Source organism: Amphiura filiformis, chromosome 13 (assembly GCF_039555335.1).
Source record: "Amphiura filiformis chromosome 13, Afil_fr2py, whole genome shotgun sequence".
NCBI classification, from domain to species: Eukaryota; Metazoa; Echinodermata; class Ophiuroidea; order Amphilepidida; family Amphiuridae; genus Amphiura; species Amphiura filiformis.
In genome coordinates, this window is record NC_092640.1 from 11385339 (window position 1) to 11407977 (window position 22639).

At 37.6% G+C, this 22639-nt stretch overlaps 1 protein-coding gene across 1 annotated transcript; it reads left to right on the forward strand.

The window, feature by feature from the left end:
• Positions 1–3507: 3507 nt before the first annotated feature.
• On the forward strand, positions 3508–9825 carry LOC140167197 (small ribosomal subunit protein mS23-like). Its single transcript, XM_072190552.1, has 5 exons — positions 3508–3648; positions 5582–5743; positions 6422–6502; positions 8039–8192; positions 9537–9825. The coding sequence occupies exons 1-5, from the start codon at positions 3602–3604 to the stop codon at positions 9711–9713; spliced, it is 621 nt and encodes a 206-aa protein (XP_072046653.1). The 5' UTR covers positions 3508–3601; the 3' UTR covers positions 9714–9825.
• The last annotated feature ends 12814 nt before the right edge of the window (positions 9826–22639 follow it).

Consider the following 22639-nt stretch of genomic DNA (forward strand, 5'->3'; position numbering starts at 1 on the left):
AGCGCTGGGCAGTATACAATTTTTTAAGCCCCGGGCCTCAACTTTGTCGCTCCCTCCCTCCCTCCCTCCCTCCTTCCCTCCTTCCCTCCCTCCCTCCCTCCCATCCATGACCTTTATATAACCCGACATTTAATCTGATTAAAACGTTGTTACCTAACCAATACACAAAATACAACTTGTATAAAACGTTTTTAAAACATTTTTGTGTTTGCTTGGAAGGGCTTGCTGACTCCGCTGAAATTTGTTGGGGGGGGGGGGGTCTAGTGATACAATTCACATTGCCTGAAGAACTAACCAATTTTCTTTCAAAAGACTTTGTAAAAAACGCAATAACGTAAATGACTTTCCTAGAGATTACACGTAAAATTAAACATGTGTCCCCTCTGTTTTCACATTTTAGGAGACATTGTTTAACTTTTACCGGAACTTTTACAGAAAAAAATCCACATTTATAAAGTAGGCCTACTTCCCAATTTTGACACACAAAAAAAACCCTTTTCGGATTGGAGCTAGTTTTGATGAATTAACAATATACAGCTGGTAAAGGTATTCATGGAATAGTTATCTACTGCTGATGTAGTAGATGAAGAAGCTATCAGCTGACAGGGCCGGATTTACCATTGGGCCAGGTGGGCCGGGGCCCAGGCGGCCCCCAAATTTAGGGGGCCCCAAAAATTGCCTTGTGCGGCAGTTTAGCCAAAAAACGCCAGGTTTTGGGCCAAAAATTGTAAAATTGGCCTGTTATATAGTAAAATTCAGCTTCAATGTGGGCTTTAATTTTTGGCGCGCTTCTCGCGCAAATGTCATAGTACATCCTGCCGCAGACACCGTTGATCTAAGTTATAGGCTACCTAAACCAAAACTTGGCCACTCAGTGCACATGCCTTCCTCACGGTGCGTTTGGGGGGCCTCCAAATTTTAGCCTGGCCCAGGGCCCCCCAAAGGTAAATCCGGCCCTGACTGCTGATAACGGTATACGTAGTAATTGATGACGTAGCTATCTTTTGCTGATAAAGGTATTAATCTATTGCTGATAAATGATAATCAGTATTGCTGATACGTTATTAATGATGTAGTAGTTTGCTGATATTTAAATTGATGAAGTATCTATATTCTGCTGATATTAATATTGATGAGGTAGTTATCTACTGCTGATATCAGTATTATGAAGTAGCTATCTGCTGCTGATATCAGTATTGATGAAGTAGCTATCTACTGCTGATATCAGTATTGATGAAGTAGTTATCTACTGCTGATATGAAGTAGCTATCTACTGCTGATATCAGTATTGATGAAGTAGTTATCTACTGCTGATATGAAGTAGCTATCTACTGTGATCAGTATTGATGAATTAGCTATATAGGCCTACTGCTGATATCAATTTGATGAAGTAGCTATCTACTGCTGATAGGCCCTATGTATTGTTGAAATAGTTATCTACTGCCGATGTCAGTATTGATGAAGTAGCTATCTACTGCTGATATCAGTATTGACGAAGCAGTTATCTACTTCTGATATAGGCCCTATATGTATTGTTGAAACAGTTATCTACTGCCGATGTCAGTATTGATGAAGTAGCTATCTACTGCTGATATCAGTATTGACGAAGCAGTTATCTACTTCTGATATAGGCCCTATGTATTGTTGAAACAGTTATCTACTGCTGATATTAGTATTGATGAAGCAGCTACCTACTGCTGATATCAGTATTGATGAAGTACGGTAGTTATCTATAAGTGCTGATATTAGTATTGATGAAGTAGTTATCTACTGATGATATCAGTATTGATGAAGTAGTTATCTACTGCTGATATTAGTATTGATGAAGTAGCTATCTACTGCAGATATCAGTATTGATGAAGTAGCTATCTACTGCTGATATTGATGAAATAGTTATCTACTGCTGATATTTGTATTACAGAAGTAGCTATCTACTGCTGATATCATCAGTATTGATGAAGTAGTTATCTACTGCTGATAACAGTATTGATGAAGCAGCTATCTACTGCTGATATCAGTATTGATGAAGTAGTTATCTACTGATGATATCATTGATGAAGTAGCTATCTACTGTGATCAGTATTGATGAAGTAGCTATCTACTGTGATCAGTATTGATGAAGTATAGCTATATACTGTTGATATCAGTTTGATGAAGTACCGTAGCTATCTACTGCTGATATCAGTATTGACGAAGCAGTTATCTACTTCTGATAGGCCCTATGTATTGTTGAAACAGTTATCTACTGCCGATGTCAGTATTGATGAAGTAGCTATATACTGCTGATATTAGTATTGATGAAGCAGCTACCTACTGCTGATATCAGTATTGATGAAGCACGGTAGTTATCTATAAGTGCTGATATTAGTATTGATGAAGTAGTTATCTACTGATGATATCAGTATTGATGAAGTAGTTATCTACTGCTGATATCAGTATTGATGAAGTAGCTGTCTACTGCTGATATCAGTATTGATGAAGTAGCTATCTACTGCTGATATCAGTATTAATGAAGTAGTTATCTACTGCTGATAACAGTATTGATGAAGTATCTATCTACTGCTGATATCAGTATTGATGAGGTATAGTTATCTACTGATGATATCAATATTGATGAAGTAGCTATCTACTGCAGATATCAGTATTGATGAAGTGGCTATCTACTGCTGATATCAGTATTGATGAAGTATATCTATCAACTGCTGATATCTGTATTGCTGAAGCTATCTATACTGCTGATATCAGTATTGATGAAGTAGTTCAAGTTCAAGTTCAAGTTCAAGTTCAAGTTTATTTGTTTTCATCTCAATTCACAATAAAATTATACAAATGGAAATTAAAGATAAGGAAAACATAATGATATAACTTATAGAAACGCAGTAAGAACATGAAAAGTGATAACAGTATTGATGAAGCAGCTATCTACTGCTGATATCAGTATTGATGAAGTAGTTATCTACTGATGATATTAATATTGATGAAAAAATGAAAGAGAAAATCAAGAGGACAAAGGACCCTTTTCTACCAAAATTCAGCCCGATCATGGGCCAAAATAGTGTAAAATACAATTTTTTTCGCTACGCGCGCACATGGTAAAGATAAGGCCATTTCCATCCTGATAATGGGCGAAAATAGAGTAAAATACCAAATGTTGCGTGCTACGCGCGCACATCGTCCCAATAAAGCCCTTATGAAGAGTTATCTACTGCTGATAATGACATCAGTACTACGGCCTATTGATGAAGTAATTGTCTAGTTGATAGGCTAAGAGTAGGCCCTATGATTGATGAAGTACCGGTAGGCCTAGTTATCTACTGCAATGATATCAGTATTGACGAACCAACTATCTACTGCTGATATAGGGGTATTAATATGGATTAGTTATCTACTGCTGATAAGTGATAGGGCCTAATGATAGGCCTATCATCAGTATTGACGAAGCTGCTACCTACTGCTGAAGGATGATCTGCTGCTGATATCGTCTTTCTCGATGGACGTATACCGCCCATACCTGTCTGTACGACGGGTTTCATATAGTCACGATCGCCTTGCGTTCATTTTCGTTGGAAAGTAGGAGACTTCTGACTAAAATTTAATCCAAATGGCCGGGTTAAGCAGAGTTCCAACGCACGGAACAGTATTTACAAGGTTTGATTACATATCTAATGATATTACAGTTTTCTTGATCGTGATTGAGCCCGTAGAGTACACAAATGAACGTAATGAAATTGAAAATGTCAGGGCAGAAAACCGAAAACATGAAAAAGGAAACGCTTCAAAACCACTTAAAAGTGGTCATAACTTACAATACAATTGATTAAAAACAATAATATTGACATGAACTTGTGGAGAAGCGTATTAGCTGCAGTATGATACCAAACTTAACCATGAAAAAGACAGGATGAACAAGAAATTAATGATTAAATTTAATAATTGAAATTTTGGTGTGATTTGAACAGAACTGTAAATTGTTTGGCGTGAGACACTGTCAAACAGTGGCGTACTAGGATGGAATTATTATTTGCCGACTACAAGTACATTGTTCATTTTGAAGTCAAAATCGTGACTGGTAAGTGGTAACAACAGTCGGCGACTCAACTTCTGCTACTATTGTCAAAGTCTACTTTTTACCTAGTCCGAATAATCAGACCCAGAACAAAATATTAATTTCTGACATGATCTTGTACTGGGTCTGAACTGTTTCCATATGAAATCTTGATGGCAAATTGGACAATAGAAGCACATGGTTCTATGTGACAGCTTTTTAATCCCTATTCAGGTTACGTGAATCACGCTATTGTGGACCATACTTCTGATACTTGAGTGTTTGGACATGCGGAACGGTTTTTTGTCTACCTCTCTGTTTGTAAACAAACCAGGAGGTCGAAATCGTCCTCCTCGCCGAATACGAAAGTCAGCGTAATAGTACGGCACTACTTGTTACCAGCTTGTAAATGCCTATTTTAAAATCTCCATTGCCTTGATAAAAGGAAAATGTTCAAATCATCTAACTACATGTTATGTACAGCAGAATTTGTTGTAAGTTTATTAGTTTTCTGTACTTTAAAGGTCCGTAACCCGATAGACAGCATCATCCCCCCCCCCCAATTTTTTTCTCATTATTGATGATTGTATGGTATTATTTAAAATATTTTTCTCATTACCATCCTGAAATTTGACGATCCAGATCGATGTATTTCCAGAGAGAATCAAAGAAAACAGGCAAATAGTGGTATATTCCAATTTCTGGGTAGGAAAATATTGAATCGGTGAATTCGATCCGTTTTCCTTCCATATCGTTCGATTTCAATCCATTTTATTCCGCATGAGAAATAGGTCCAAAATAATATATAAATAGGGCGCTATAATAATAGACGCCTAAAACAAAAATAAAGAAATACATAAGGGAAAAATAAATAAAAAGCAAGACCTTATCTTGTTATGTTAAGCATGATACAGGGAACATGAAAAAAATGTGAGAGAGCATGCCCCCCACTACAGTTAATTAATTAATCAATTACGGTAATTAAAAATAAAATAAAGTAGTGTGAAATGTACCTGATGATATACACAAAATTAAAAGAAAATGTTTCAGGGTCAAATTAAAATAAAAAGAATAAAATATTTTGTCACAAGAATGATGGGCGTATTGGTATGGCGTAGCACTCACTGGGAATACGGCAGTCATGACAATGTTGTTTCTGGATGCCAGACTATAATGCAATTCACTCTAACGTATTGGCTTGCTAATTGTGCTAATTATTCACATTTACGCTGAAAATGTTCTTGTTTTCTCATATAACCCGTAATTACTGAAATAATCAATTTATCCTTAAAGTCCTGCATATCCTTCCTGGTATTAGTACATTTATTAAATCACTTTAAAATATTCAGAAAGGCAGAAATTTGCATTTTGTTGAATTTCAGGATTATCAGGAATTAGGATTAGCAAATTACCCTGTTATCATTTATAATCTGGCATAAATTTTCATAAAAATATTGAATGATCTCATGTGTAATGCATGTAGAAATTGTAATTGTTTTGAAAGCACCATAATTACCTTCCTGCTTATATATACAGAGTTCGCAACTTGATTCGTGCTGGGGTGGTTAAGGATCGAGATCGTCCATTATGGTATGATGTCATGGTTGCATATCCACCAAAGGAAGAAGGAGAGTTGCCAGGGATTGACCATGGCCAATTGGTACGGGAGATTCTTTATCCAGAAGATAATGTTAGAGCGTAAGTAAAGAGAGCTACATGTTCTGTTCTTTTCTTTTTCTTTCCTTCCTCTTCCTCTTTCTCTTCGTTGTCATGGTTACTGAGAAAATAACCAGAGAAAATTGCTGATTCCAACCAGTTCTTATGTCTTGCTCTACAACAATCTTAAGTTGGGCAGCAATAAAAAATTATAAGGAGCATATAATCACCAGAACTTAAATTGGCAAGTTGTTAAATTACAGATTTCAACCTAATTAGTGTTCTAAGTGATTTTAAGCTTAAAAGTCTGTCGTTTTTTCATGGGGTTGTTAAAATGATGGAACACAAGTCAAAATATATACAGCGTTTTGTCTGTTGCTGATACACATTTGGGTCCTGATGGGACCAGGTTCAAACAAAATGCTCAAGCTAGGATTAAAATGAAGATCATCAACATTTCTTTACAATGAAGGTGTCGGGATGATGAAGCCCAGGCTATTGTACTACATCCTGCTGTCATTTCTCTCAGTCTGCTGCAACTGTCCCCGCCCTGGCTTGGGACGGGCAGTGGTGGACAGAGTGCTTTGGTCCAGGGAGCCCGGTCCCTCCCTCTCCAGTAGCAGCCTCTGTCATGACATTACATTGACCTTTCTACCTCTCCATCTCAATTAGGTTACTAAGTTTTCCTTCACTATTATTATTATTATTTTGTTTTTACAGGAAATTTTACAAAACTTTTGGATCAGTTAGAGCTCTGAATATGTCAAGGCAAGCTGCTGTGAGCACAACACCATGTGCTAGGTAAGATATGGTTTGGGTCTCATCTATGTGGGCATATTGGAGATGTAGCAAGATGGCAGGCACCAATGGACAAAAGACATTGAACCTCACTTAGGCAGTTTCAAAAACAAATGCGAAATCGTTTTTATCTTCTTTTTTAGCGTTTTTAAAACTTAATTTTGATTTCATGATTTTACAAATGACTGTATATCAACAAATACCAGACAACTATACATCATCCAAATACAGAAGGTCACATAACATTATTTTTTAAAGCACAAAGCTGTTTTTACCCTGTTGGCCACCTGCTCTTAGCAAATCACATAAGCCATTCCTCAGCTTATATAGGGATTATTTGTAGTCATCAGAATTCACCTGTACACAGTGGTCATGAGATTTTGTTGGAAACAGCCCATTAGTCCAAATGGTCATTGGTCTCAAAAAAAGTTGGGATTTAGGGCATTTTAGGATTAGGGTTAGGATAAGGTTATGGTAAGTGTTAGGATTATAGTTGGGTTTACGTTTCAGGTTAGGGTTATGTGTAGGGTTAGGATTAGGGCTTATATTATAGGTTTGGGTTACTTAGGTCATCTTAATTTAATAGTTCGGCTCAAAGCCCCTGTGGGCATTAGTAAAATTGACCGCCTTTTGCACGTTATTCATGCTGGATTGAGTAAACTTCAGATTTTTTCTGTTGTTTTATTTTTTCCAAATCCACCACACAAAAATCTCATGTCTAACATTGCTAGACATCACTACTGATCAGATGCTTTTGATCATCAGCTAATCTACACCTTTTTTGGTGGTGCGCCTGAATTAAAAGGCGGGAATTCCACAACTGAACTGAACTGAATAGCCTGAATCGTAAATCTCAATCAAATTCTTCATCTTGACCACAGTGAAACCTCCTTGAGAGTTGAAAAGGTGGTCTATTCTTGTCAAAAAGTTCATCCCACAGATAAAAGAAAATAAAAGTAAAAAAATAAATAACCCTTTTAAAAATGCATTCCGCATTAGGTTTTTAACTTGGGAAGGGCTTTGAGACAAACTATTAAAGGCCCATTCAGTGATTTGCTCATCCGGACGATCGTAATAATCATCAAAAATTCAGATTTTGGTACCTTTGTCATTGTCATAGATGTGGTTCAGCTGAAAGCTATGTATTTAAGACAAAATAAGACATTTTACACAAATCTGTAATTTAGATACTGACAGTATCTAAATTAGCTACATATATTTGAATGGGGCTTCGACTGCTGTTTTCTTTGTTTTTTTGCCAAATTTGTCATTTCAAAAATACCAAATGACAATTTGAATGACTCATCCTTCACTATTAAGCAATTTATAAACAATTTTAATTTTTTTACACTTGCGCTGGGATCACTGAATGGGTCTTTAAACTAAGATGGCTTTAGGGTAAGGAATAGGATTGGTGGTTACAACTAACTGAGGTTTTGGACTAATGACCTTTTGGACTATCGACCTGTAACCATTATATTTGTTTTGATGTGATAATCATAATTATCTTAAATTTGTTAAAATGTGTTTTTCGTTCAGATTTATTGCCAAATATCAAGAATTAGAGAAGAGCTGGGAGAAGTCAGAAGAGGAGCTATTTGAAGCCACACAGGAAGAGCTTGAAAAAGAAGGAATGCTACTCAGGAAAAAAGGCGAAAAGAGGAAACCTGTCAAACCTCTGGTAACTAAGGAGGTAGGTATAATTTCACTATCACTATGGACCACAATGGCCTCATCCCAATGACATAGTTCAATAACCGCAATTAAACAATCATAGTGCAAAATTTAACCTCAAGTTTCAGAGTATGAGTTTTTGTACCCAGATTTTCAAAGGTCATTCAATGAATGTGCAAATGTATTGGAGTTAAAGAACTGTACCTTGATAGATGAGCATGTTGTGGATCCTAGTGTATGATTGAAACCCTGACTATTAGAAGAAATCGCCAACATAACCAGTATGAAAGCAGGCTTTGAGTTTTGAGGAGTGCGAGTGCAATCACACCCTCCACATTCCTTAAATGATCATAAGGAGTGTGATTTATCACACTCCTTAAGCTTACATCACATTTAAGCATAATCACACTCCTCATTCACAAAAGAGCACTCCTCACAAGTTTGAGGAGTGCTATTTATCGCACTCCTCAATTTTTTTTTAACTCAAAGCCTGTGAATTAAGTATTCAAAGCAGCCAAAACACAACCTCAAGAAGTAAACCATCAAATGCATTATGCACCCACCAATCCTTTCTATACTTTGTTCGGCATATATTTGGCGAAAATTTCTGTTTTTGTTATGCAGGCGTCAGTAAAGTTGCAGCTTAGGCTTGCGTCATTTAACATACGTGCACTCAAGACTCTCGCGAGTCACACAACTAGTGCATGTGTCCATCTGCGTGCATGCCATTCTATCCACGGTGGTATAAGTCTCATTTTGTTCGCCAATTAACAAGCCGAACAAAATAAACTACAAGACAAGACCCAGAATTGCCTCATCACCAACTGCATATTTCAATAACCTTCATAGGGGTTAACAGCTGTTGACGTCAAGTTGTGAAGTATGAGTTTTTTACCCAACAAGTTCAAAGGTCATTGAATGAGTATCCTTGCAGATTTGCATGATCAAGTTGTTTGAAAAATTCTACAGTGGTTGCATATTAGGGGATGGGTGCTAAATAGGATACTACTACTGTAGTTGTTAAGATGAATTTACACACTCATTCACTTAGTGATCTCTTCAGACACACAAATGGATGCAGAGATGGTACGTCTGAAAGAAGATGATTATAATGTAGTGTTTCTACAACTTCATGATAATATAATCAAAGACCGAATTAAAAAGACTAGTTTGCGTCTGTTGTCAGGGCAAAGGCCCGATGTGATTGGTTGCTGACCTGCGCAGTACGGCATTTTTGGTTTAGTTGACAGGACGTCATACGCAAATTAGTTTTTTTAATTTGGTCTTAGTGTTGCTTTAGTGTTGCTAATCAATCTTATGATAAAAGAATTCTACAAATCAAATCTTTCTTTTTATCCCTCAGTTGTCATCACAGGAAGTGGCTGCTCAAACATTAGCAATTTTATTTCAAAAATCAACAGAAGCTAAACAATCAGATCCTGTAAGTACAAGAACTGAGGACATAAAGGACGCACCTACAGCGGCAGAAATTGAGAACAAAACTGATGTACCAGTGGGTGATAATGATGATAAAAGATAACATGGACTGTATACATCAATACCAGATAGAATGGACCTCTGCATGATTTGAAGGAAATATTTGCTGTATTCACCATCAAAGTGGTTATGTAATTTTCTTGGTTACCGGATCACGCTATGCCTTCGAGTGCCATTGTTACGAGTCGTACTTGACTCAAGGCCAAAATCACCTTTTACCCGAACTCACACGAATGCACAACACAAATACACTGTTTAATTGAGCTAACAAAATCTAAGTCTTTAATTGAAAGCACGTTATTATTGATACAATGACAACAAATGCACATACACAATAATCAAATATAATCACTCTTTTAACTATTTAGTACTTAGCCAGCATTCTTCTTCTTGGTGATCATAAAAGTTCTTGCAATGTTCTGGACGACTGTTGTAATATATCCTTAGTCACTTGTCCTGTGAAAGTTAGCGAAGTCCTTTGTACACTTGCATTGATAAATCCTTATGTATAAAATCCTCACACGAAAATGGTGTTACTTTCTCCCAAGTACTAAACTCCTTGCGTCTGTTCTCCAAACACATTCGTAACTCTTTAAGCAGTTCTCCAAATCACTTTACTCCTTGCGCCGTTCTCCAATATTAAACTCCTTGCGCTGCTTTCTCCAAACTTGGTGCTATTTCCACCTTTCACACAATATCTTCAGGAAGCAGGACTGCGATGCAGTTGTCCCCACTTATTTTGACAGTTGCGTTGAATCAGAATACCAGACTTCAGCAAGTCGACAGAAGAATATATTTCCTATCTTGGAAGAAGTACGTTCTTTGACGCATTCTCGATCTTCTCCGACAACACTGGCAAATAGTAGTACTTTGACTACATAAAATATTTCTGGTTTGCAATTTCCTTTCTTTGAAGGAATTGGACTGTAAGCATAGCCCAGATCAACACTATCAACTGTGTCAATAATTGTGTTTACATTTTCTTATATATCAGGGCCTGGGAAATCCCAAGTATTAATAGCCAAATGTGGAAATTCCCAAGCCTTAATTGTAGCATTAACCTTTCTCATTACATCACTTCCTGAGGGGAATCCCCTGACATCACCTTCTCTTTACATCCTCAAGGGGGTTTCCAAATATTCCAAATTAGATATGATTCAACTTGTTTTGCTCAATTTGAGAGGGGAATTCCCCCAAAATGTCATCACTCATGTAATTTTGTAAACAAAGATAAATCATAAAATTAAATTATTCAGGGCACATCACACCCTCCCCCTTAAAAGAAGAAAGTTTGAATGTAATGAAAACTTTCTTAATTGTTTTCTGCTTTTACATCAACTTCAACATAATATTAACTTTGAGTGCTTAACTCAACATACACAGTGACTACTTGTCACACAAGTTCCTTTTTAAAGGAATTTTTGTTTGTCAATTTTTATGCAATTCTGGACAAGGCATCAGCCATTACATTGTCTTTTCCCTTAATATGTTTGATGTCCAAATTGTACTCTTGCAAGGTCAAACTCCACCTCACCAGTCTTTGATTTTTGTTCTTCATCCTGTTGATGAAGGTGAGGGGATTGTGATCTGTGAAAACAAGCACAGGGTATACTGTGGTACCCAAATACACATCAAAATGTAGCAATGCCAATAGCAATGCTAGACACTCCTTCTCAATTGTGGAGTAATTTCTCTGGTGCTTGTTGAATTTCCTTGAAAAGTAACATATAGGGTGGTCAATTTGATCTTCACCCTCTTGCATCACAACACCTCCACAGCCTATGTCACTGGCATCAACAGTCAACTTGAACTGCTTCTGAAAATCAGGTGCAGTAAGTACTGGTGAACTCATGAGTATTGATTTGACTTTGTGAAAAGCATTTTCACACTGTTCTGACCAAATGAATTTTGCATCTTTCTTCAACAAATCAGTCAAAGGACTTGCTATCTCTGAAAAGTTTGGAACTTTCTATAATAGCCAACCATTCCTAGAAATCTCATGAGTGCCTTCTTGTTTACAGGTGTGGGGTACTGCTCAATTGCTTCAACTTTGGCTTTGATAGGTTTCACCTGACCTTGACCTACAACATATCCCAAGTATGTGACTGTGGCATGGCAAAACTCACTTTTTACCAGATTGACTGTCAATTGTACTTCAGACAGCTTCTTAAACAATTGATGGAGTTGTTCCATGTGTTGTTCCCAAGTTTGACTGTAAACAATCAAATCATCTACATACGCTTCACATCCCTCTATGTCTGCCACAATTTGGTTCACCATTCTCTGAAATGTCGCTGGCTGCGTTTTCAACCCGAATGGCATAACTTTGTATTGGTAAAGACCAAATGGTGTACAAAAAGCAGAAATCTCTTTGGCACGGTCTGTGAGTGGAACCTGCCAGTACCCTTTCAATAGATCAAATTTGCTAACAAATTTTGCATTCCCAATTTTGTCAATGCAATCATCAATTCTTGGAATTGGGTACGAGTCTGTCTTTGAATGAACATTTGCAGCTCTCATGTCTGCGACTAATCTGTATGAACCATCAGGCTTGGGAACAAGAATGCATGGTGAACTCCACTCACTACTACTTGGTTCTATGATATCATTGTCTAGCATATAATTGATCTCATTTTTGAGATGTTCCATTTTCAATGGATTGACTCTGTAAGGATGCTGCTTGATTGGTTTTGTATCACCAACATCTACATCATGAAATGCAGCATTTGTTCTACTTGGCGTATCAGGAAATATATTGTCAAATTTGTGAATCAAATTTGCAATTTGACTTTTGTTGATCTTGAGAAAGATGACCTAACTTTGAGTCCAAATTAGTGAGCACATCAGAATTGTTCAATTTTACATTATACTCTTTGTGCTCCAGCTCTTTATCCTGGTCAAATGTGACATCAGAATTGTCATCTTTACTCTTGTCTACATTGGCGATTTTGTCTACATCGGCATGTTTGTCTACATTATCAGTATGTTTTACTGTACACACAGGTTTTGGAATGCCACTGTCACTTCTTTCAACATACTCTTTGAGCATATTTATGTGGCATAACTGCCTGCTCTTGCGTCTACCAGGAGTCTTGATAATATAATCTACTTCACCTACTTTTGACTCTACCTCACATGGGCCATGGTATCTGGCTTGTAATGGGTGTCCTGGAATTGGAAACAGTACTAGAACTTTGTCACCTGGTTTGAACACTCTTTCTTTGGCATGTTGATCATACCATTGTTTCATTTTGGCCTGACCCTGTTTCAAGTTTTCTTTGGCGATATCAGTTGCTCTGTTAAGCCTATGCTTAAAATTGGAGACATAATCCAATAAATTGATATCTGATTTCTCATTGAGCCACTTTTCTTTCAACAACTTTAAGGGCCCGCGCACTGTGTGTCCAAACACTAACTCAAAAGGACTAAATCCTAAAGTTTCCTGAACAGCTTCCCTAGCAGCAAACAACAACAAGTGTACTCCCTCATCCCAGTCCCTCTGAAATTCCAAACAGTATGTCCTGATCATGTTTTTCAATGTTTGGTGGAACCTTTCTAGTGCACCTTGTGATTCTGGATGGTATGCACTTGAGGTATACTGCTCTATACCTAATTGATACATGACCTGCTGAAATACTCCAGAAGTAAAGTTTGATCCTTGGTCTGACTGTATGGACTTGGGGAGCCCCACAAATGTGAAGAACTTAGTTAAAGCTTTCACTATAGTCACTGCTTTAATATTTCTCAAGGGTATGGCTTCAGGAAAGCGTGTTGACGCTACACATAATTGTCAGAAGGTACTGATTACCTGACTTAGTCTTTGGTAGGGGGCCTAGACAATCAATAATGACCCTACTAAATGGTTCATCAAAGGCTGGAATTGGCTTTAATGGAGCAGGAGGTATTTTCTGATTTGGCTTCCCTACTACTTGGCATATGTGACATGTTTTGCAATATTCAGAAACATCTTTTCTGAGAGTGGGCCACCAGAAATGTCTCAGAATTCTTTCATGAGTTTTCTTAACACCCAAATGCCCTGCCATGGGACTATCATGTGCTATGTTAATTACTTCAGTGTGGTATACTTTTGGTACCACAATTTGGTGCACTACCTTCCACTCTTCATCGGCAGGTGCATCAGGGGGGCGCCATTTTCTCATTAGCACATCGTCTTGTTTGTAAAAACAGACAGAATTTTGTTCTGCTTCTTCTAGGGTCAGTGCCCTTTGATTGATCTCTTTGAGTTCTGGGTCATTTTGTTGCTCCAGAATCAGCTTGTCATGACTTAATGGGTCTTTTATGGTTTCCCCAAGTTGTTCATGCTCAGAGGCTGTGTCATTTGTAGGGGTAGATTTATCCCCAGGAGAAGGAAGTTTATCTTCTTTCTCATTCAACTTTGACACAAATGTGTCTTCCAAATTGTAGCCTAAGTCATCAATTTGGTTGTCCTCAATTGTTTCTAATGAGGCCTTCTTACTCATTGCCCGTGTCACTGCACATGCAGGAAATATCTCCTTTTCCTCACTATTGTCATCCTGTAAACAGGGCTTATCTGTAACTATTGGGTCAGGAAAAACCTTCCCCCCTGCCAGATCATTTCCTAGCAACATGGACACTCCCTTGACTGGCAATTCATGCCTAACTCCTATGGTTACAGGACCAGAAACCAAGTCAGATGTCAAGTTAATTTTGTGGAGAGGTACATTAAGTATTTCCATCCCAATACCCTGGATCAAAGCATTACCAGCTGAACTATCCTCATTAAAGGGCAAAGTTCCTTCCAGAATCATAGACCGTGCACAACACGTGTCTCGCACAATCTTAATGGGCTTTGGACTACCATTATCACCAAGTGATACTACTCCCTCTAACACAAATGGTTCAAATTCCTCACACACCTTGTCTGTGTCACCTCCCTTTTGTAAGAATTCTTGTTTCTTGATTTGACTGACTTGTTTCTTTGACTCAAGTGACACTGCACATCCTACAGTATTACTAGCAGTTTGCTGCTGTTTTTGTGCATCTTGTTTGGCTTTTAAGGTCCGACATATGGTCACTGTATGTCCTGGTTTCTTACAGAAATTGCAAAATAATTGGGGTTTAAATTCAGTCCCACCTGTTGGTCTGGTACCTGAACTCCATGGGGTCCCTCTACCACCAGCACTATGCTGTGCATTAGACCAGGATCTGTGATTGGACTGAGATCTCCCTTCTTGTGTACCACCCTGATTTGCTCTAGGTTGGTTTTGGCTGAACCTGTTTGAATAACTTCTGTTATGACTAAATCTACTCGCATTCAACTTGTGCGTTAAGCCATAATCGTCAGCCATCGCCGCCACGTCACTTAGCGTTTTAATTTTGCTAGCACTTTCATCCAAATGGGTTTTAATGTCAACATGGACACATTTCTTGAACTCTTCTATAAGAACCAATTGCTTAAGTTGGCCGAAGTCATCTTTGACTTCTTTTGAACCAAGCCACCTGTCAAACATTTGTTCTTTTACTCTAGCAAATTCTACATGGGTTTGATCTGCTTGCTTTCTTGAATCTCTGAACTTTTGTCTGTATGCTTCAGGCACCAGCTCATAGGCCTTAAGGACTGCCTGTTTGACTTCTTCATAACTGTTACACTTCTCTATTGGTAGAGCTGAGTAAGTTTCCTAGCCTTCCCCACAAAACTACTTTGTAACAGTAGGGTCCAATGCTCTGGAGGCCATTTCAAATTTGTAGCTACCTTTTCAAAATGTTGGAAATACTCAAGTCAACATCTTTTTCTTTGAATTTAGGCACCAGCTTTACATACTTTGTAACATCAAACCCTGACTTTGAGGAGAAACTTGATGAGTATCTGTCACCTAGCTTTGCCAACTTCTCTTGTTCAAACTTGTACTTTTCCTCAAGTTCCCTTTCTTTCAAATGTGCTTCCAAATTGAGCTTTGCTTGCCTGTCCTTTTCTTCCATTTCTACTTTTTGTTTTTCAAGTTCCAATTTTGCTACCTTTTCCTTTTCTTCCGTTTCTAATTTGTGGTGCTCAAGCGCCATCTTTTCTTGGCGTGCTTTTTCTTCCATTTCTAATTTCTTGTTTTCCATATCTAATCTTTCTTGTTTTTCTTTATTTTGCATATCTAGCTTTTGCATGTCCAACTGCAATTGCATTTTCATTTTTTCCATTTCCACCTGAACTTCTAGTTCTTTCAACTTAACTGCATCCCCAATTTCAGTTTTGACCTCTTTTCTCTTTTCCAAAATGGATTCCTCAAAATACTCTTCATCAACCAAAACTTCAATCAAGGCATTTTTGATTATTTGTTTTCTGTTGGCTTGCTTTACATCCAATTCATAGTATTTTGCAAATGCTAATAAATCAGGTTTCTTCAACTTATCAAACTTCTCCCAATCTATAGTTTCAAGAAACTCTTCTGCTTTGAACTCCATACTGTACTTTCACTTTTAAGACTCAGTAAATTAATGTCAACTTTTTTACAGTGTATATCCCGGACGAGCCCCAATTTTGTTACGAGTCGTACTTGACTCAAGGCCAAAATCACCTTTTACCCGAACTCACACGAATGCACAACACAAATACACTGTTTAATTGAGCTAACAAAATCTAAGTCTTTAATTGAAAGCACGTTATTATTGATACAATGACAACAAATGCACATACACAATAATCAAATATAATCACTCTTTTAACTATTTAGTACTTAGCCAGCATTCTTCTTCTTGGTGATCATAAAGTTCTTGCAATGTTCTGGACGACTGTTGTAATATATCCTTAGTCACTTGTCCTGTGAAAGTTAGCGAAGTCCTTTGTACACTTGCATTGATAAATCCTTGCGTATAAAATCCTCACACGAAAATGGTGTTACTTTCTCCCAAGTACTAAACTCCTTGCGTCGTTCTCCAAACACATTCGTAACTCTTTGCGCAGTTCTCCAAATCACTTTACTCCTTGCGCCGTTCTCCAATATTAAACTCCTTGCGCTGCTTTCTCCAAACTTGGTGCTATTTCCACCTTTCACACAATATCTTCAGGAAGCAGGACTGCGATGCAGTTGTCCCCACTTATTTTGACAGTTGCGTTGAATCAGAATACCAGACTTCAGCAAGTCGACAGAAGAATATATTTCCTATCTTGGAAGAAGTACGTTCTTTGACGCATTCTCGATCTTCTCCGACAACACTGGCAAATAGTAGTACTTTGACTACATAAAATATTTCTGGTTTGCAATTTCCTTTCTTTGAAGGAATTGGACTGTAAGCATAGCCCAGATCAACACTATCAACTGTGTCAATAATTGTGTTTACATTTTCTTATATATCAGGCCCTGGGAAATCCCAAGTATTAATAGCCAAATGTGGAAATTCCCAAGCCTTAATTGTAGCATTAACGTTTCTCATTACATCACTTCCTGAGGGGAATCCCTGACATCACCTTCTCTTTACATCCTCAAGGGGGTTTCCAAATATTCCAAATTAGATATGATTCAACTTGTTTTGCTCAATTTGAGAGGGGAATTCCCCAAAATGTCATCACTCATGTAATTTTGTAAACAAAGATAAATCATAAAATTAAATTATTCAGGGCACATCACACCATATACTTTGTGTGGTGATTGTTTCGATCGTGGTTCATTACTCAAATATGTGATCCCGTTGACATAGTGACATTACATAACTTTGATACTGAATTGTTTCTCACCACCTTCTGGCTGCCTTTTATACTCAATGGGCACATCCCACGGAGGGTATTTTCCTTATGCAACCCGCTTCTCAAGCAAAAACTTTGGGAAATCCGCCGTGTGAATTGTCTTGATGATTCCAATCCCTAAGTGTGTCCCCAGATTATCACCAAGAAATTTAGGGGATTTCGTGATTTCGTAGATTGATTGTCAAGTATAATGATAGAGAAAGATAAAAAGACTAGTTTACGTCTGACGTCATCTGTCAATCAAACTCCGAGCACGGTTTGTTTACAAGTGTCGTGATGATATAAGTTGTTGGAACACGGCGGTAAAACCGGCGCCTTATTGTTAATTTTGCACCTTTTAACATACAAACCATCTCAAAAGTTAGGTCTTAATAGTAGGAAACTTATTTTGGTGAAGGCACCATGTCCACAATGCCTAGAAAAGTTGCTTTTTGCCTTGTAAGAGTACATATTTTTCGCCATTCACTGCTATTCCTTTTCTCTGATCGGCACCAGCCAGATGAATCGACCTTCCTTATACACGCTATTAGCCAATCAAGGATCGTAGAGAATTTGATTGGCAGTGACGTCAGACGCAAACTAGTCTTTTTATCTTTGTCTTTAATTATAGTCCTTTGTGCTACTAATGTGTGAACCAGCCATTTTGGGATTCTTGAATGCTAAGCTTAACCAATGACATTGGTTTAATTATATTTGATATGATATGATTCAATTTAGCGCACCACTAGATCACGTCACAGTAAGCTTCCAGTTGTAAATCCAAAGCTGACTTCATCAGACATCGAAAAAACTTGAGGATTCCCAATCTTCATTGGAGTCCTTTGGACATGCAGTCAGAGTTGGACTCGGGAATCGCAATACTCAAGTATGCCAATCCTTGAGAATTCTATGTTCTTGTGAACATGCCTAATACTGTATAAGTGTTAATTTTTGCGAGAGTTTTATTTTTGCAAATTTTGCAGTTAGAGCTCCATCAGCGATAATAACACCTCACGAATATTTGCAATAATGTATTAGTATAGGGAAGAACTGGGCAATCGCGAAAATGTGTCTCTCATACAGTAAATGTGCTATCTGCTGTCATGCAGCAATACAGGAAAAGGCACTGTGAAATGAATGGAATGAAAAGTACATATATGTGACACGATCTGGTCCATGGGGCCAAAAGCGGCAAATTTGAAATTGAGATCTGTAAACAGATGCATCAGTAGGGTTGTAGTCTAGATCATAATATTTCTTATTGTGTATGACAAACCCGTGAGTAATAATATTTCGGGGTTTGTCACACACAATAAGAAATATTATATTGAAATTGAGATATTGGCAAAAATATGGAGTAAAAAACAATAAAATACATAAGAAAATAGACATCACAAAATTTCATAACTTTAGAACCAAGTATGCTAGACCTTTGTCATTTTCAGTGTATAATAGCCTGATGATGTTATAAGGTAATAATTATAGTAACTCAATTGTCAAAAATGCCTCCTTTGGCCCCCCCATGGACCGGATCGTGTCACACATAGAGGGTACAGTGTAGTTGGACAATATTTACAAAAATGGCTTTGAACCTGTAATGGCCTATTCCAGTTTAAATCCATACACCCCCTATGGAAGACATGACCGTAATCTCCCACACAGGGAATGTGAATTTCAAATGGGGTTATCTGAATGGGTAATTCCATTTGAAAGCTACACCCCCAGTGTATCATGGATATAAACTGGAATAGCCCAGTTGCAATAAAAATGCAGGCCTGCTGATACGCTATCCTGCAGGCCCACAGGGTCTTGTATTTTTGCTACCAACAGAACAGCTTACTGTAAAAGTAGACATTTTCATGCTACATATATTTTTGTGTTCCAATCTCCAAGCATGAAAATAACAATGCATGAATATACACCAGGCACAAAAAGAAACTTGTCAGTTATATTCATCCTTGCTGTTCAATAACTTGATTATTTTGGATTATTCTGAAATATACATTTTGTTAATTGGACTTTTCTTTCTCATTTGACACCCTGTTCATGAACATTGAGCAAGAATTGACCAAGATATGCGCCTCCAAACTCTCAAACCCCAAAATGAAAAGTTGCAATTTTAATGATTCAATTGTGTCTGTTACACTGTGTGCTTTATTGATTGGCCCGTGGTGCTTGTGTGCAATACAACGATGCATTCCCATTGAAAATCGTTGAAAATGCAACTTTTGATTTTGGGGTTTGAGGCTTTGGAGGTGCATATCTTGGTCAATTCTTGTTCATTTGTCACGAACAGGGTGTCAAATGAGAAAGCAAAGTCCAATTAACAAAATGTATATTTCAGAATAATCCAAAATTATCAAGTTTTAGCAAGGATGAATATAACTGACGAGTTTCTTTTTGTGCCTGGTGTATTCCTTTTGTGTATAGGTTAATGCCAGGAAACTTATATCACCATTTTAAAAACAAAGGAAATACCGTATTTCCTTGAATAAACGCCCCCCCCCCCTCGGGGCGTTGCATTTTCCAAACGGGGGCATTTATTAGAGGCCATTTTTAGCACGATAATTCCTGTTAAAATCATTAGGTAAGCTTAAAAGTCAAGCTAAAATGACGAACTATGAACTAGAAACACTGACTTTTGGTTCACTTCCGGGTTTCCGATGCAGATTTGGTAAGCTTACTACACAAGATAGCATGGAAATATCGGCATTTTTGAAACATCTTGGTTGAAAAAAGTGGTGGGGGCATTTATTTGAGGGGGCAACTATTCGAGGAAATACGGTAGATAATAATTGGCAAAGTGGGAAAAATGAATCATGCAAACATGTCAACATCAATTTTTAGCTCAATGAACTATAGGCATAGTCCAGATTTCTGTATGTTTTTTTCTTTCACTTGCTACATCGTTTGAGCAATGGATCTGGTAATTTGAGGCGGCGATCTTTGCATGATTGTTCATGATTGTTACTTATTTAGCTAGGAAAATTCGGACGGAAAGTGTCATTTTTGGAGCATTTTGTTACGAAAATTTTTACCAAATTTCATGGAATAGTCTCCTATGCAGACTGTTTGTGGTGCTTTTCATATTACAAACACTGTACAAACTCCTTGATCTGGCGATTTTGTAAAAGAGATGTTGAACTTTACTGCTTCAGTGCGGCTACAATGTTTGCTTTTCAGTGTTGCTTTGCCTTACATTCTGCAAGTCAATAGATAAAGCACCAATTGGGCTCGTGCTGTGTATAGGCCTAGAACTAGCCCCGTTCCACAAACCGCGACGCCTCTCGAATAGCTTTTAAAGTCATAATTAGTTCAAACATAACTTTGGTAATACTCGCTCGTTTTCATTCATTGAAACGGCAAAACATACTTACTTTTCCTTACAAATCGAATAACAATAATTTTAAAACATTCCACCTCAGAGAGGGGTTGTCATGGTCCCATATACTGATATACCAGGCACTTGTTGCAATTTTAATGATTCAATTGTGTCTGTTACACTGTGTGCTTTATTGATTGGCCCGTGGTGCTTGTGTGCAATACAACGATGCATTCCCATTGAAAATCGTTGAAAATGCAACTTTTGATTTTGGGGTTTGAGGCTTTGGAAGCGCATATCTTGGTCAATTCTTGTTCATTTGTCACGAACAGGGTGTCAAATGAGAAAGCAAAGTCCAATTAACAAAATGTATATTTCAGAATAATCCAAAATTATCAAGTTTTAGCAAGGATGAATATAACTGACGAGTTTCTTTTTGTGCCTGGTGTATTCCTTTTGTGTATAGGTTAATGCCAGGAAACTTATATCACCATTTTAAAAACAAAGGAAATACCGTATTTCCTTGAATAACGCCGCCCCCCTCGGGCGTTGCATTTTCCAAACGGGGGTTGCGTTTATTAGAGGTCATTTTTAGCACGATAATTCCTGTTAAAATCATTAGGTAAGCTTAAAAGTCAAGCTAAAATGACGAACTATGAACTAGAAACACTGACTTTTGGTTCACTTCCGGGTTTCCGATGCAGATTTGGTAAGCTTACTACACAAGATAGCATGGAAATATCGGCATTTTTGAAACATCTTGGTTGAAAAAAGTGGTGGGGGGCATTTATTTGAGGGGGGCAACTATTCGAGGAAATACGGTAGATAATAATTGGCAAAGTGGGAAAAATGAATCATGCAAACATGTCAACATCAATTTTTAGCTCAATGAACTATAGGCATAGTCCAGATTTCTGTATGTTTTTTCTTTCACTTGCTACATCGTTTGAGCAATGGATCTGGTAATTTGAGGCGCGATCTTTGCATGATTGTTCATGATTGTTACTTATTTAGCTAGGAAAATTCGGACGGAAAGTGTCATTTTTGGAGCATTTTGTTACAAAAATTTTTACCAAATTTCATGGAATAGTCTCCTATGCAGACTGTTTGTGGTGCTTTTCATATTACAAACACTGTACAAACTCCTTGATCTGGCGATTTTGTAAAAGAGATGTTGAACTTTACTGCTTCAGTGCGGCTACAATGTTTGCTTTTCAGTGTTGCTTTGCCTTACATTCTGCAAGTCAATAGATAAAGCACCAATTGGGCTCGTGCTGTGTATAGGCCTAGAACTAGCCCCGTTCCACAAACCGCGACGCCTCTCGAATAGCTTTTAAAGTCATAATTAGTTCAAACATAACTTTGGTAATACTCACTCGTTTTCATTCATGGAAACGGCAAAACATACTTACTTTTCCTTACAAATCGAATAACAATAATTTTAAAACATTCCACCTCAGAGAGGGGTTGTCATGGTCCCATATACTGATATACCAGGCACTGAAAAAAGTGCTACTCACCTTGAGTAAATGTTTACATAACTAATTGGGTTTAGTGACTGGTCAAGATGTATGATAAATGAGTGAGATGTTTGTTCATAGTCAGGGTTGCCAACCAACAATTTGGTAGCCCAAATTGGGAGAATTTGAGACACTATTTGCTCATGGCTCGTGCACAGAAGTAAGGGCCTATATAGCACTGGCTTCTGTGCTGTACTCTGTACCTGTATGATGATTTTCCAACTGTAGGATAAAATACATAGCTGTACATGGTTATACATGGCTATACATAGCTATACATGGCTATACATGGCTATGACATGGTTACATATGGCTATACATAGCTATGCATGGCAATACATGGCCATACATAGCTATCCATGGCTATACTACTATGCATGGCTATACATAGCTATGCATGGCTATACATAACTATGCATGGCTATACATAGCTA